General features: G+C 44.4%; 1 protein-coding gene across 1 annotated transcript in view; it reads left to right on the forward strand.

The window, feature by feature from the left end:
• Positions 1-570: 570 nt before the first annotated feature.
• TMEM233 (transmembrane protein 233) overlaps positions 571-16,776 on the forward strand; it is a 35,507-nt gene continuing 19,301 nt past the window's right edge. The window contains exon 1 of the mRNA XM_033097139.1: positions 571-816. Within this exon, the coding sequence (XP_032953030.1) occupies positions 631-816 (186 nt within the window). The 5' untranslated portion in view covers positions 571-630. The remainder of the gene's footprint in view (positions 817-16,776) is intronic.

A 16,776-nucleotide genomic window follows, 5' to 3' on the forward strand; every position in this document is an offset into this window, starting at 1 on the left:
TTCAAGGTCTGCGATGGAGAAGGGATTGGGGCAAGGAAAGCAAATGAAATGCCCCCGGAGCCAGACAATTAGGTCAATTGTTGAAGTCACGAGGAAGTAGGAACTCGGGCCAAATGGATGGGGTTAGGTCACCTTCGGGTGCTGTCTAAATGAATTCAAATTCAGCTGCTTACAAAAAAAAAGGGGGGGAGGGCTGGTCATCTCTAGCCCAGGGGCTGGCCAGCTTGCTTTGCTTCCCGCTTCCCTGAAACTCTTCTCCTCTTCCCTAGAACTCCTTTTAGGCCGGACTTAAGAGTGAAGTCCGCGCGTCTGTCCGACGGTCGCTGGGCGTGTCCGGCAAGGAGTGCCTTTCCCCCGTTTCTCAGGCTGACAGGCTCCCTCTCCTCCCCGCCGCCTCCCCTCATTCCCTCGCTCCCTCCCTCCCTCTTTGTGCGGAGGCTCTTGGCCCGGGTCCCTGAGCCCGGGCGGGTGCCAACAGGAGTGAGGTCACGTCTCCCGTGAGCCTCGCTCCGCTGGCTTTTCAGAGCCTCGCCAGGAGTCGGCGACCAGAGTCCCAGACTGCGCCGACCAGAGTCCCAGACTGCGCCGACCGTGCGCTCCTCCTCCCTCCCTGCGCCGCCGGCCTCGTCCATGTCTCAGTACGTCCCCAGCCCGGACTTCAAGAGGGCTTTGGACAGCAGTCCCGAGGCCACCACTGAGGATGAGAAAACCGAGGAGGACGTGCCCATGCCCAAGAACTACCTGTGGCTCGCCATCGTCTCGTGTTTTTGCCCCGCGTACCCTATCAACATCGTGGCTTTCGTCTTCTCCATCATGGTGAGTGGGTTAGGACCAGGAGCGGCACGGGAGTGGGGCATGGGTGGGGTTGCGCCCCTCCTGGAGACCCAACACGCTCTCCTCGGCTCCCGTCCTCGCGTCCGTGTGCGCCCAGGGTTGTTTGTCCTCCGCACCTCCTCCTCACCTTTCTCAGGCTCTTGGAAGTCTCCCTTCAACCAGCTGCACCTCCTCTGCGCTTCTTGTGGCGCCTTCACCAAGCGTCCCCCGGGCTGGCTTTCCCCTCTGTTCCAGCGCCCGGGGTGCACTCTCTCTCCAACCCGGGGAAGTTCTGCGGTGGACTTGGCGGCTTCTTTCCCTGCTGCCGACAGTCCTGGGCACTCGTCGGGTTCCACGGACCCCGCTTTTTCTAGAACCTCAATGCGCGCCACCTGGGCAGGCAACTGCACGCTGCATGCTCGGCGCGCAGGCGCTCCGTGCCCTCCTGCCGCGCCCCGCGCTCCGCTCGCCAGCGCGCGGGGTTCTTTTAGCCTGGGGTCCTTCGGCTGAGCCCAGGGCGCCGCCTTGGCCCCTCTCTGAGGGTACTCAAGCGACTCCTGACGTCCTCTCCTTGACCCCGGCCCCACGTTTTGGCACGCCCTCTCTGGGCAACAGTTCCTTCCCACTTCGCCCTACGCCAGCACCCTCTTGGCGGCCCTCGGGGGGACCGCCTTGGCACCTCTTTCCAGCGCTCCCGCGCTCTCTCCAAGCCTTCCTTGGGCGCACGCTCGCCGTTTACTCTTTCTACCCCAGCACTTCGTAGGTTATTGTCCGCCCCCCCCCCCCCCACCGTTCCTCCTCATTTGCTGCGCACGGCCCCTGTCCCCGCCTCTCGTGGCGCCCCCCAAGGGCTCCCAAGCCCTTGGCCCGGGTGCTCCTCCGCGGCTCTGCCCTGGGCCCGGGGTGCTCCCGGGAATGCATTGGGGACTCCGCGCGCGGTTGGCTAACTGCGCGCCTCTCCCGAGGAGGGAAGAGGGTGCTTCGAGTCCGCTCTTCCGGGGCTCGCCTCCGCGGCCCCTCAGCCCTGCTCGGAACGCCCGGCAGAACCCCACCAGGAGGGCGGCGAGCGCCCGCGAGGCCCTCGCCTTATTGACTGGAGCAGCTGGGCGGGGGTGGCGGCGGGGTGAGGTTCCGACCAACACTGTCCCGGGACAACCCTGGCAGTGACTTCCCTCCCCTGCCGGCCCACCTCCTCTGCAGTTGAGCAACGGAACTCCCCAGCCACAGACGGGGAGAGTCCGGATTCAGTGTAGAGAAGATGGAGAGCCACTGCCCTCCCCACCCCCTTCAAGTCTGTACACACTTGCCCGTGGGCGGCACCACATTCGCTTCGTGGAAACCCACAGACCTCATGTGCACCCGCAACTCGCTCTTTCCCAAGCCCCATTTGTAGGCTATCTGTACCATCATCCAAGTGTGCACCCCAGACGTTCCCACTGCTTGGGTGCAAACCCCAGTTCCACCACGTGCTGGCTGTAAGAGCTCCGAAATCCCTGCACCTCTCTTAACCTCCGTCTCTTTGTAAAATGGGAGTCATCATAGCTGTTTTTCTGGGGGTTGGATTAATGCTATAATAGTTGTAAAATGCTTCAAAGAATGCCCAGCACGGTGTTATTAAATCAAGTGTCACTTCCTGAGGACGTCTCTGATCACTGTTTAAAATCATCCCCCCCACACACACAAGCTCTATTCTGCCTTCCCTGCTGCTTTTTGCCCAAAGCACTTCTCTCCATCTGTATATTATTTTACTTATTAATATGCTTACTGTCTGTGCCCCCTCATTAGAATATAAGCTCTGTGAGGGCAGGGATATTTGTCATGTTGTTTGTTGCTGGATCTTCTAGAAAAGAATCTGACAGGTGGTAGATGCTCATTAAATATTGTGAAATGAATGCACGTATGAATGAGTGAATGAATGAATGAATGAATGAATGAATGAATGAATGAATGAATGAATGGTGTTGATGGCTCAGGATGTCTGCTTCCACACCCCATCGGCACTGGAGCCCCGGAAGCCACCTTATCAGGTTCCTTAGGACCAAACAGCCAGTTTCTTTTCTTCCTTCCTCTCCCAAAATATCCGGTCTTGGGTGTTTTGTAACAAAGTTGGGAAGGATGTCACAGCCAAATTCTCCAGGCAGTAGCAGACTCTGGCTGGCATTGGTGCCCATACTCTATCTTGGTTTATTAATGAATCTGCAGCCAGTTCACCCTTTTCCAGAGCCAATAGAAAACTGCCTGAAAAGCCTTTCCCCCTCATTGATGAGATGAACTAACACTCCAGCTGGTGGTGACAGGTTGAATATTAATCATACCGCGTGGTGTGTCCTAGGGGATAAGATCTGTACCTGCTTTGAATAGAAACCTCTTTTTCTGACCCCTCGCATCCCCATTCCCTCCTCAAAGGCTTTTAAAATAGTTTAATAATAGCAAGAGAGCATTCTACCGCCAGAACTCAGACCCTGGGGTCAGAAAGTTGACTCTGGGCAAGTTTCATACCTTTTCAAAGCCTTGGTTTCTTCATCTAGAAAATGAAAATGTGACAAGTGTTTTAAGTTCCGCAAAACTATTGTACGGATGAAGCAAAATAAAGCCCGCTGCATTGTGCTTGGTACATACAATAATTGTCAGACAGATGGATAAGTTTGGTCCTGGAAACATCATTATGTCACATATGAAAATAAACAGAACATCGAATAAGTGAAACCCAAATTCCAGAAACAGCTTCCTACACCTTCCCCACTGCACTCCCTCTAAGGGACTGGACGTGTTTTCCCCCTGAAATAGTACAGATCTGTGCTTGATGAGTTTCCTGCTAAGACTTCAAAGTCCAGGGAACCCAGCGGAAGGGAAGGCTGTGCAGGAGGAAGATGGCGAACCAACTCTGAAACCAACTCTGTGCTCTCCCTGGGGCGTCTTGCGATGTTCCATCCTAGCTAAATCTCATTTAGCTGGAATTTGATCAATTCAGTCACACCAAAGCTGGGAGTGGTGCCACTCCTCAGGGAGACATTTGGAAATGTGGGCGAGCCTGTGTGGCGTCTCAGGGATTTGGGGCCCTCCTGGCACTTGTTGGAAAGGACCAAGAGTACTAATCTCCCCCCCCATTAAGAACTGGCCTACCCCAAACATCAATGGCACCCCAATATCAAGAAACATTGTAAGATAATGCAAATGGATGGAAACATAGATGTATGGAAAATATTAACAAGGCTAAAAATAACTAGTTCCCAGAACTGAAAAAAGAGCCATCCATCTCAAAACAATCTATATCTTTCTTTATTAACCCAAGCCTTCTATAAAATTACAAAGTTGGAGTAGGTGCTGGGGAATAATAGAACTACTGTGAAAAATACCCACTGGAGAAGTGTTCTGCAAGCTGTGGGTGTTTGTGGTCTTTCCACCACCCCAGTCCTGGGGGTTGTAAGGCAATCACAGATGAGATCGGTCTAATATGGCGGTTGTATCCGAATGTTGGTGGGTCACGCATTGCCAGCAGCAGGGACACAAAAGTCTTTGCTTCTCTCCATGTACTGAAATCTATTTGTTGGAAGTGCACTTAACCTGTATTCCATTTCCAGAGACACGTATCGCAAGAATTCTTCCTAACCCCCCTCAAAAAACACTGGGCTACTGCTAGCCCGCATCCCATGTGCATGTGAGATTGAAACTGGCACCCCTTCTCCATTCTGATGCAGCCCTGCACCAGGGCACACAGCTTGGAAAGTGAAGCCCAGGCTGGCTTTCGGGCCCTACTCATCAGGCTCCAGGTCATCTGGGTACATCCCTGATATCTGTTTATTCCACCTGAAAGGAACCTCATAATTGCATATGGCTTTTGACCCTGGAGAAAGGATATGTGTTCATGCAACACATATTTACTGAATACCTACTATGTGCCAGGCTCTATTTCAGACTTTGGTATACTCCTTTACCTCTATCGAGTGGTAAATAAGATCAAAGAAGGTTTCTGCCCCTCCTGGATCTGGAAGAAGAAAGGTTCCAGGCAAGCTGCAGGAGTGCTGGCAAATTTAGGTTGAGTTCGGCCTCTGTGATTAGTTTTGTAACTAGAATTTGCTACCTGACTCAAGAGACTGGAATTGAGTCCAGACTGAGCCTCCGTTCTTGATGATGTCATTTGATACAACCATTTGCACAGCTGAACCAATCTGGTCTCTCTAAGTGTGGATACAAAATAACCAATGACTTTTGATTGTGTGATTTATAAGACTTCTTTCATCAGAACTTCTTCTTCCTACAGAACCTGTCTAAAGACCAACCATTGAGATTCCAATTATTTTCTGCTATTTGTTATGTTTGTGATTTCATGCAACTGTCTCAATCTTTGTGGTTTTTCAACCCTGTAAATAAGGGTTGTGATATGATCATACCTCCTCATGCACTCTTGTGGAGACGAAATAGTAAAAGTCAAATGTTTTCATCTTATTGCCTAGAACACAGCTAGAACTCAACAAGGATTGATAATGATGATGGCGAGGATGATGATGATGAGTATATTTTAGGGAGACAAGCCATTACCTTTTCCAGTAGCAGTTTTTCTGTTTTTATTGAGACTGGCAAACTTGATAAGAATAAAAGCGATGGCCAGTAAACAGGTCACTAGAATATATAACTGCTGTCGCCGAAAGGTAAATATTAATGCTAAACTGAAACATGTACAATAAACCAGGGAACGTTTTGGGTTAAGCATGGAGTATGGAACACACCTGTTTTTCTGCACTCCCTTCTGAAACCGCTTAAAATGATAGTAAGTGAATTTGAAAGGGCACAAACACCCAAAGACAAATTAGGAGAACAGAAAAAGAAATGAGAGAGGTAACAAGATATTAGAAGATGGAAAATGGTTAGTTGAGCCTTGACTAACTTGACAGAGTAGATGACATTGAAAACTAAATCTACAGGAGGAGGAGCCAACAAAAAGAAAGTCAATTTGCCCTGCAAATCTCTATATAGAGAGAGTCTCAGAAATTAGAGGTACCCCACTGAAGATATCACTTTTGAAGGCAGAAATAAAAGGTAGAACTGAAGATAGAAGGGATCTTTGAAAGTCTATTTAAGAAGTCATTAAACTACCAGAAATTATCTACCACCCCATGTAGTAGGCACCTACTTCCTTAATAACCCTAACAGAAGATGCAAGGCTTGCTCTCTGGTGAGACTGAATGGAGTGGATCTAGACCCCAGGCACAGCGGAGAGAGTGAAGTTAAGGGGCCATGCTGAAAACAGAGATTAATGGAAAGTCTGCATATTGAACAAGGAAGCCTCGCCACCCGCCCCGTCCTGACACCTTTACCCTGGCATCCAGGCAGGAGATTGGAGAATTTCTCCCCAAGGATGGGAATCCAAAAGAAAAATCCTACAGATACAAACATTTGGGAGTCTCCCAGAGAAATGATGACGTACCCACCCATCACCCCAGTATGCCCACCCATTGGCAAGCCCCATCCTCATGCATGAAACTCAAGAACTTTTTCAGGAGCCGGCCCGGTGGCTCAGGCAGTTGGAGCTCCGTGCTCCTAACTCTGAAGGCGGCGGTTTGATTCCCATATGGGCCAGTGGGCTTTCAACCACAAGGTTGCCAGTTCGATTTCCTCGAATCCCACAAGGGATGGTGGGCTCTGCCCCCTGCAACTAAGATTGAACAGGACACCTTGAACTGAGCTGCCGGTGAGCTTCCGGATGGTTCAGTTGGTTGGAGCGCAGGCTCTCAACCACAAGGTTGGACTCCCGCAAGGGATGATGGGCTGCACCCCCTGCAACTAACAATGGCAACTGGACCTGGAGCTGAGCTGCGCCCTCCACAACTACAATTGAAAAGACAACAACTTAACTTGAAACAAAATCCTGGAAGTACACACTGTTCCCCAATAAAGTCCTGTTCCCCTTCCCAATTAAAAAAAAATGAAGAAGTTTTTCAGTGTCTCACTTACAAAGATGAAGAGGCAAAGATTATCAGGCATTTGAGAAATTCTTCTGAATTAAGAGATCTGTGGTTTACAAAAAAAATAATGAAATGCAAGGAAATAAATAATAAGACAAGTAAGAAGAAAACTTCAAGAATACATGATCAACACCTCAGAGAACATAAGAAACTGTGTTGTGTCCACAAAACAAGAACAGGTAGGAAAAATATAAAACAATCAGAGGAGCAAAATAGAGCTCTCAGGAATTAAAAATATGAGGGTAGATATTTAAAAGGAAAAACAGTAGAAGGATTAGAAGTTAAAGTTGAGGGGACCTCAAGGAAATAATACTAAAATCAAAAAGATGGAAAATATGGAAGCAACTCAAACATCCATTGACAGATGGATAAATAAAATGTGGTCTATCCATACAATGGAATATTATTCAGCCTTTAAAAGAAAGGCAATTCTTACACGTGCTACAACATAGAGGAACCTTGAAGACGTTATGCTAAGCGAAATAAGCCAGTCACAAAAGGACAAATATTGTATGATTCCACTTATACGAGATACCTAGAGTAGTCAGATTCAGAGACAGAACGTAGAACTGTGGTTGCCAAGGGCTGGGGAAAGGGGGGATGGAGAGTTACTGTTTGCTGGGTCCAGTGTCCTCGGTTTGCAAGATGGGAAAGTTCTGGAGGTAGATGATGGTGATGGTTGCACAACAATGTGAATGTACTTAATGCTGCTGAACGGTACACTTAAAAATGGTTAAAATGGTAAGTTTTATGTTATGTATATTTTACCACAATAAAAATATAGAGGAAGGAAATATTCCTCCAAAAACAAGAAAATAGTCAAGAAAATCTGAGAATCAGTCCCAGAAATCCAACATCTAATCAGAAAGTTCCCCCAAAAAAAGAACATTAAAATGAGTAAATTATATAATAAATATATAGGAAAAATTTCCAGAACTGAACACATACGTTTCCAGATTAAAGGGTCACCCAATGCCAAATAAAATGAGTAAAATGAGACGTGCACCAAAGTATATCATAGTCCAAATTTCAGTTACTTGAAGATAAAATTTCTCTCCAATCCTACAAACTTTCAAGAAGAAGAACATGCCACATATGGATTCATAATGGCTTTGGAATTCTCATGAATTATCTTGAAAGCTAAACAATAGTGAAAGAATGACTCCAAAATCTAAAGGAAAATTATTAACAACTTTGAGTTTAAACCCATCCAAACAATCATTCAAGGGAGAGGAAAGAATAAAGACATTTTCAAACATTCAAGAGCTAAAAAAACAAACCAAAAAAAATACCCTGCCATATACCTTCTCTCAAAAAGCAATAGGAGGATGTGCTCCCCCAAAACAAGGGAGTAATCAAGAAGAAAAAGACACAGGATCTAGAAAAAATGGGACCCTAACACAAAAAGAGGCAAAAGCAAGGCAAAACAAGGCAACAGGTCTCAAAACCTGCAGAAGATGCGATTGATAATGGATGGCTGGTCCTGAAGCCATTGTCAAAATCCATTACCTGGCTGTGGGCTGACACAGCAAGCCACCGCTCTTCCCAAGCCTAACCACACCTGCTCTAGAAGACAAGGTATTGTGGTCAAAAAGAAAGAAATACCCACAGGAAGAAAGACAACCAAACCGGGTGTTCTTCCATCAGAGCTATGTTTCAAGTGGATTTCATTTAGGTTTGGAGGGGAGATTTTCAGTTTGTTTGGGGGTTTTTGGTTACCAAGGCAGAACTTGGAAATAACAGGTTTGGGTCCAGGCAGCTGACCCAGGAGGCTTAAACACCGCTCACAGTTGGAGCTCTAAATATTGTCATTCATTGGGTCTCTCAATGGGACTTAACTCTCTCTAGCTCTTTCCACATGATTGTCAGCTAAGAAATGGGCTAGTGATTGGACCCATAATTGGACCCTATGACATATTTCTTATGAATCCCTGTGCTTGAAGCTCTGAAGAGCAATAAGATGGTCCCACATGATAAAGACCTGACTTAAAGTGTGTCATTGTTGGAAAGCTCTGTGGTAAGATACCCACAGATGTTACAGATATGCGTGTCCCCCAAGCAGCCTTTGCCGTGTCGACTTCTTTAAAGAGTTTCCCCACAATGTGACAGAGGGTGGCCACTGACATTTGGCATTTGGGAATCTAGAATTTAAACTACTATTGGAATCCTTTCGGTCCTAAATTATTGGAGGTACAGGCTACATCTATTTCAAGATGTTAATCTGTGTTTTCCTATAAAAGAAAATACATTTTAAATGCCATTTTATTTTACTGAGGAAATCATAAAATGGTTTTGTCATAACATAAAGTAGGAGATATGGATATAACAAGACTGACCACTAACAGATGGTTGTTGAAGTTAGGTTAAAGGAACATGGGGAGTCAGTATATTATTCGGTCTACTTTTTATGTTGAAATTTTCCATAATAAAAAGTGAAAAAAAAAAAGAATGAAAACAGAAGTCCAGACAGAACCTCCCTCCCAAAGTCACTGAAACTGCCCAGATAACAAAACAGCAGCTATTAAATGAGTTGGCAAAACAGGCCATGGTTGAGGTGGAGTTTGTCATTAATTAATAAGAGAAACTATTTCTGGCTTAAAATGTGTGAATTTTAATAATGACTTCGGAGGAAACCTTCAAATACTCATGAAGGGGAGGCCATGTAGGAAGACTCACATCCTAGAACAGCGCTTCTCAATCTTGAACCCCTCAAGGATCTTTGCAAAATGCAGATTTCACTCCTCTTTCATAGCTCAGCTGGAAAATCACCTCCTCCATAAAGCCCTTCTTGATTACCCCGTCCCTCACCCTAGACTGTACCCTACATACTCTGCACAGAGTTCTCTTGGAGCACCTTCCCTTCTTTGCACTGATTTGTTTATTTGAGCCCCTGGAAGAGTCTACTGTTAGCCTCAGCACCTAACACAATGCCCAGCACATGGTCAGTATATAACAAATGTTTGATGAATGAATGAATGAATGAATGATGAATGAATGAATGGCTACAGAGGCCTAAGTTTACTCCTATTTTATCTATAAGGATTTCTCTCCTTTCCCCACCTGTGTTCTGCGTTTCTGCTACAATTTTCTTGGAAAATATCCAGAAGACCCAGGCTAATGGCAGGGTCGCTGAGAGGTTTGGCCAAGGCTTGGTTCCCAAAGACAACTTTCCTGGCTGGTCTGGGGCTTGCCAGCATCCTCGCATGGCAGGCCAGTGGGTCCACCCTTGGAAACTGGTCTCTCTTCTTGGCTTGCTAGTCCAGGGCATGACCCTCTCTAATTCAAAGCTGCTTTTCCAGAAGTGTGATGTCCTCAGTGCGTGAACCTGAACAGATCGGAAAACCTCCCATTCTGCAAGTTCAAGAATTAAGTCAGACTTTCCAAAACCATGCTTCTCAGGCAACTGGTTCTGCCTGATGTTACCAGGTTTTACCAAAAAGGGGGCCAGAGGGGTTTTACCAGAGAAGAGGGGGATGAAATTGAGAAGTCAAGGGCTAAGTTAAGGAAAAGTGAACTTCCTTTAAGGGTTCTGGAAGCCTTCGACCCATCACTGTCCCCTGTGGCTGTCCCCGTAGAACAGTATGGCATTATACGGGCCATGTTGCCCAGGACCCTTTGATCTTAAGGCGAATATGCCACAGAATACACTTGGGCAATACTGTCCTTAGTGACTCATTGGGTCTCACTTCTAATGGGTTGAGTCATTGTTGTTACAGGGATATTGCAGAGTGTTCCATCCTCACAGTCTTGCCTTGTAGACCCACCTCTCCCCTTGTCTTCCAACACAGGTGTTTCTAATGGGTCTCTCTAGCCAGACTTTTGCTGATGTTCTTCTTCCCTCATTCTTTCTTTTCTTTCTACAGGTGATAGTCAGAAATTCGTCCTTCTGTTTCCTCTACCCTTTATATCACATCTCCTACTCCCCAAACTGAAAGAGAACTCCTGTATTTAACCCCCTCTTCTGATCACTTCATTCGTTCTTTGTTCTGGATAATTTTGATAGTTTGCTATTGCTGTTGTTGTTATTATTACCACGTTAGTCCATATGTCTTTACTTCTCAAAGCACTTTCATATGGACACAATATCACTTGTTCCTTGCAAAACCCCGGCAACATATGCAGAAAGTTGTTCTCCCCATTTACCCATGAGGAAATGGGGCTCGGAAAGGTGACACTGGTGGATGAAATCGAACATGACAGTCCTTGCCCCCATGGAGTTTACAGTCTAGCCTCTTGAAGCATTACAGTCAGACCATTATGTCTTGCCCTTTTGACAGGAACACAGCTCTGAAGTTCTGAAAGCTTTTTCTTTTAATAGATCTGCCCCATCAATATAAGCAGCTCATGTAATACTCTCAATCAAGCCTGGCAGAATTCCTCTCTAGCATTTTTACTTTAATGATAGACAGACAAAAGGACAATTCTCACTTTGTCCTTGAAGATATTTATGGGAGAAACGGCCCAGAAGCCCAAAAAGGACAGAGATAAGCATGAGTGAATGAATGAATGGTGACTATGAGGAAAATGCACCTTGTGATCCGCAAGCCCAGTCTGTGGATTCCCAACACTACCTTAAGGCACAGAAACTTAGGAGTAAGAAAAATCTAAACAAAAAATCCCAAAGTCATCTGAGAGCTCAGATGTTATTACTAAATATTTGCCAATTGCCCACATCCATCAAGCTATTTAGAGAAAGCCTGCTATCTAGGAGTTTGGAAATCTAAGACAATACGATCTACATGAAGAGATTCCTTACACCTGGACAAAAGTATCGCAGACTATGTTCAGGCATTGATGTAAGCCTACACAGAGCAGGTGTGTGTGTGTGTGTGTGTGTGTGTGTGTGTGTGTGTGAGAGAGAGAGAGAGAGAGACAGAGACAGAGAGACAGAGAGACAGAGAGACAGAGAGACTGAAAGAGAAAACCTCACTTACTTCCCACTGGCCAAATATGTACTAAAGTGATGATAAAGATGAAGAAGGCTTTCAAAGAGAGAAGAGGTATTTTGAAGAAAAGGGAACATATTCTAAAATTAGGGTTTCAGTATTGACAACTTAATAGATCAAAATATTGGCATATTTAGCAAACAAAAATAAAAATACCAGGAATAAACCTCGAAAACATGCAAGATCTATACAACGAAAGCTTCCCCAAGAAATTAAAATTTAAAAATAAAAATTAACTAAATGGAGAGGCACGACATTACGTATTTGATGTTCATCCCAGTATTAATTATGAAGTGAATTATAAAATGAGTTCATAAATGTGAAGCATGTGCCTGGCACAGAGTACCTGCTTAATTAATATTTGTCACTCTTGAGGTGTAAATGTGAAAAATTAGAGATGGATGTAAGAATTGATTCCAACATAGGAGACTAAGTAAATTAAATATATACATGTATAACAGGGAATATTATATAAATTTTAAAGCATGCTTTTGACAAACTTTTATAATGCAGGGAAAGGTTTACAGTAAAATATCAAGTAGGGGGAAAAGACAGAACATAAAGGTGTTTGTGCAGTGAGATTCCACGTTCTTTATCAGTATCCACGTACCCATATCCACGCACTCACACTCATGAACAAGCATGGGGAAAGTGTTCCGAAATGTCTACACTGATCTTCTCTCAGGGGCAGGATTATGGACAGTTATAATGTAAATGTTAAGAGCAAAATTCTATTATCAGGCGCACCAGGGTTTGAATCCTGGCTCCACTGCTTTCTGTTACATGACACCAATGAAGTTACTTAACTTGACGCTGAGTTTCCTCATTTTTACATTGGAAACGATATCACCTACCTCCAAGAGATGGTTGTGTGACTTCAATGGGATAATATATGCAAAGGACTGGAAAAACCTTAGCTATTATAATTTCAAGTTTGACTGTGTTTAGTATTTTCCAATTTTCTATAATAAATGTTTAGAGCTCATTTCTAGTCAGAAATAAGGATTTTTCTAAAGGTAATAAAAGGAAAAATCTTTAGAGAGAAGAAGGAAGGGGTTGGGACATAAGTGGATTCTTCTCCACCTCGAAGGGTGATTCTTGCTGTAAATCTATGTTCTTATCAAGCTCAAAGGTCAGCTTTATAGCTAACTCGAGACAAATGCTGTTTTATTCTGATGTTTTGTTCTAGCCCTGAAAATCTCCAAGGAGAGAGAAAAAACAGCTTACTATATACAGTTCCTGCCACAAAGTAAATGCTTGGAAATGTCAGAAGTTTTGTTGTTTTGGTTCCAATTTTACTGAGTTTTTACCTAAGCAGAAGCTCACTGCCATGGCCAAAAAAAAAAAAAAAAACACCCAATTTTTTTTTTTTACTGAGATATAATTAATATGTAATTCTGTATAAGTGTAAGGCTTACAGCATGTTGATTGGATACATTTGTATATTGCAGTATGATTGCCATTGTAGTGTTAGCTAACACCTCTGTCACGTCACATAATTACCATTTCTTTCTTGTGGTGGGAATAATTAAGATGTAGTCCGTTAGATCTTTGATGGTTAGAAGTTTTGTGTTTATAATAGAGTATTCACTACATAATCACTATACTGTGTATTAGATCTCCAGCATCCATTTACTTACTAGTTGTAAATGTGTACCTTTAAACAGCATTTCCCCAATTCCTCCATTCCTCAGCCCCTGGTAACCACCACTCTACTATTTTTACAACTTTGGCTCTTTTAGATTCCACGTATAAATGATGTCATGGAGTATTGGTCTTTCTTGGTCTGACTCATTTCACTTAGTATATAACACCCTCTAGGTCCATCCATATTGTCACAAATAGTGATATTTCATTCTTTCCTATGGTAGAGTGTTAATTCCACTGTATAGATGCACCACCATTTCTTTATCCAATTGTTTATTGATGGGCACTTCGGTTGCTTCCATATCTTGGCTGTTGTAAACGGCGCTGCAGTGAACATGGGGATGCATATGTCTTTTCGAGTTAGTGTTTTAGGTTTCTTTGGATAAATACCCAAGAGTGGCATTGCTGGGTCATGTGATAGTCCTACTTTTAATTTTTTGAGGGACCTCTACACTGGTTTCCATACTTAAGCCCACTTTTCTGTTTTGTCTCTCCACCACCTAGAAATCACCTGATGCTCCTAAGATAAGTTCTTCGTGCTTTTGAAGGACATGTGGCTCATATTTTCCCTTGAGTCACACTAGCTCCTCAGTGAGTAGCTGCCAACAGTGGGAAATGACAGACACCAGATAGAATATCTCCATCATTTCAAACATTCCATGAGGCCCCAAAATCTCTTCTGCATTTGTGTTGGATTGTGGCCAAGTCCAAGGCCCATTTTCAATGAGAAAGAAAATGGGTATCTATCCAGAGAAATCCAAAACACTAATTTGAAAAGATATATGCACCCCTATGTTTATTGCAGCGCTATTCACAATAGCCAAGACGTGGAAACAACCGAAAAGTCCATTGGTAGATGACTGGATTAAGAAACTGTGATACATTTATACAATGGAGTATTATTCGGCCATAAAAAAGAATGAAATCTTACCATTTGCAACAATCTGGATGGACCTAGAGAACATTATGTGAAGTGAAATAAGTCAGATGGAGAAAGACAAATACCATATGATCTCACTTATATGTGGAATCTAAACAACAGAATAACTGAGCAACTAAACAGAAATAGACTCAGAGATATAGAGAAAAAACTGATGGTTGCTAGATGGGAGGAGGGTGGGGATGGGGGAGAAGGTGAGGGGATTAGAAAGTACAAATTAGTATTAGTAATATTGTAGTCACAATATTGCCACGGGGATATGAAAGACAGTTTGGGAAATATAATCAATAATGCTGTAAAGATTTTGTAGGGTGTCAGATGGACACTTGTCTTATAAGGGAGACCACTTCATGGACGGTGTAGATGCACTGTACACCTGCACTGTATACCTGAAGCTGAAGCTGAATAATATTGAGTGTCAACTATAATCGAAAAAAAAAAAATATATATATATATATACATATATATATATATATTCACGGGATGTGGAGTACAGCACAGGGAATAGAAGCAAGGGAATTGTAACAGCTATATATGATGTTAGATGGCAAGTAGACTGGGGGGGCGGTTATCACTTTGTGAGGGGTGTAAATGTCTAACTGTTACATTGTTTTGTACACCTGAAACTAATTTTTAAAAACATGGAGGGGGCAGGGGGTGTGGCAAATAGACATCTGCATGGCCAAAGACAGAGAGAGCCTTCTCGTCCATTTATGGCCATCCCTGGCTCCTGCCGCCATTGTGGAAAGCTGGCTTGGTACCAGTTAGCTCTGAAGTTCAAAGAGAAAAGCTGAGAAAAGGGATTCAGATGAGGGAGGAGCACTTTAAGCCAACACAAAGAAACAGCACTTAACAGTGCTTAGTCCCCTGAGAAAAGGCACCTGGGAAACTTTCAGCCTCTATTTCTCAAAGGAAGAAAGCAGGGAGAGGGGTTCTCCCACATTCATTCAACATTTTTTGATCCCTGACCGTGTGTCAGACACTGTGGCGAGCCTGTAGATAAAAGCCAGCTTTATACGGCTGACATTTGGGGCAGATGTGAGCTCACTGGTTCTCGGTGACTAGAAGCAGCCGAGTGTTACGTGGGTGAATTAACTGCTCTTCTTCCCCTCAAGAATTCTGAACCAGTTAAGAAATATGGGACACAGGAAACCAGCAGATGAGCTGTTTGGAGAGTGTGGCTTCAGATCCACAGCTAAAGGGATCCACTCTGCCCCCAAATTGGGCAGACACCCAATCTTCTATGGGCAACACAGCCTTCCCCTGCTTGGTAAATGAGACAGTTAAGGTCCCAGCTCTCTGCGAACTTACATTTGAGTGAGGGAAGATGGACCATACACAGGTTAGCACATAAAGAAGATCATTTCAGAGAGTGGTAAGCCTGGTGAAGAGAATAAACAGGGAAGTATGAGAGAGGACTAGTGGGGGGCAGGTGATGGAGAAGAGATTCTACTTTAAAAAGGGTGATCAGCAAAGGATGAAGGATGAGAACAAGCCAGCCGTGGGAAGATCTGGGCAGAGCGAGGATATGCAAAGGCCCTGGGGTGGAATAAGCTTGTTGTGTTCCAGGGACATACACTATGACATCTATGTCATCTACTTAAAATGAGTTTAACTCCCCCACGAAGAAATCCCAGAATAGGCCACAAAATAGAAAGTTAAGACTCTGTTATCCAGTCGGGTGTCTGTCGCACAAAAGCTCCTAACAGACCATTATTACTTCGCCCTGGTTTCAAGCCAACCTGCTCCCTCCTTTAGCACAAATCCTTGGTTTCCTTTTACTTCAACCCTCATTCCAAACTAGAACAATGACTCGAAGCTAATGTGGTCACTGAAGAAGCAGATCTACTTTTGTCCGGGTCCCAGTTTCCCTCGGCGTTCATGACCCGAGGGTAAACGGGACTTATGTTAATGAATAGTAACCCAGGTTTCTCGCGTTCTTGTCTCTCCCTGCCAAGCCAACTCCTCGCAAAATTCCTTTCCATATTTCTAGGAGGTGTGTCTCGCATGCTCACACAAAAGTCTGATCTGTCAACAGCTGCGGTGCCTGGCGGCTGCTCCCAGACTTCTTCTAAGACCTACCACCATCTCTTGCCAAACCTCACCAACTTCTCTGCGCTCCACCACTGGGGCGCTGGAGCTCTCAAGATGCAAAAGCTCTGTCGCTAGGTCTGGCTTCTTAAGAGAGAGAGAGAGAGAGAGAATTGTACAACTTAGTAATTTTTAGTATATTCACAAGGTTGTATAATCATCCCCTCTATTTAATTCTAATAAACTTTCACCACCCTAAAAAGAAATCTCATACCCATTAGAAGTCATTCCCTATCCTTCCACACTCCCTGCCAGCCCCTGGCATCCACTCATCTACTTTCTGTCTCTATGAATTTACCGATTCTGGACATTTCCTATAAATGGAATCACATATTATGTGATCTTTCATGTTTCCCTTCTTTCCCTCAGCATGACG

Source organism: Rhinolophus ferrumequinum, chromosome 25, assembly GCF_004115265.2.
Source record: "Rhinolophus ferrumequinum isolate MPI-CBG mRhiFer1 chromosome 25, mRhiFer1_v1.p, whole genome shotgun sequence".
Taxonomy (NCBI): Eukaryota; Metazoa; Chordata; class Mammalia; order Chiroptera; family Rhinolophidae; genus Rhinolophus; species Rhinolophus ferrumequinum.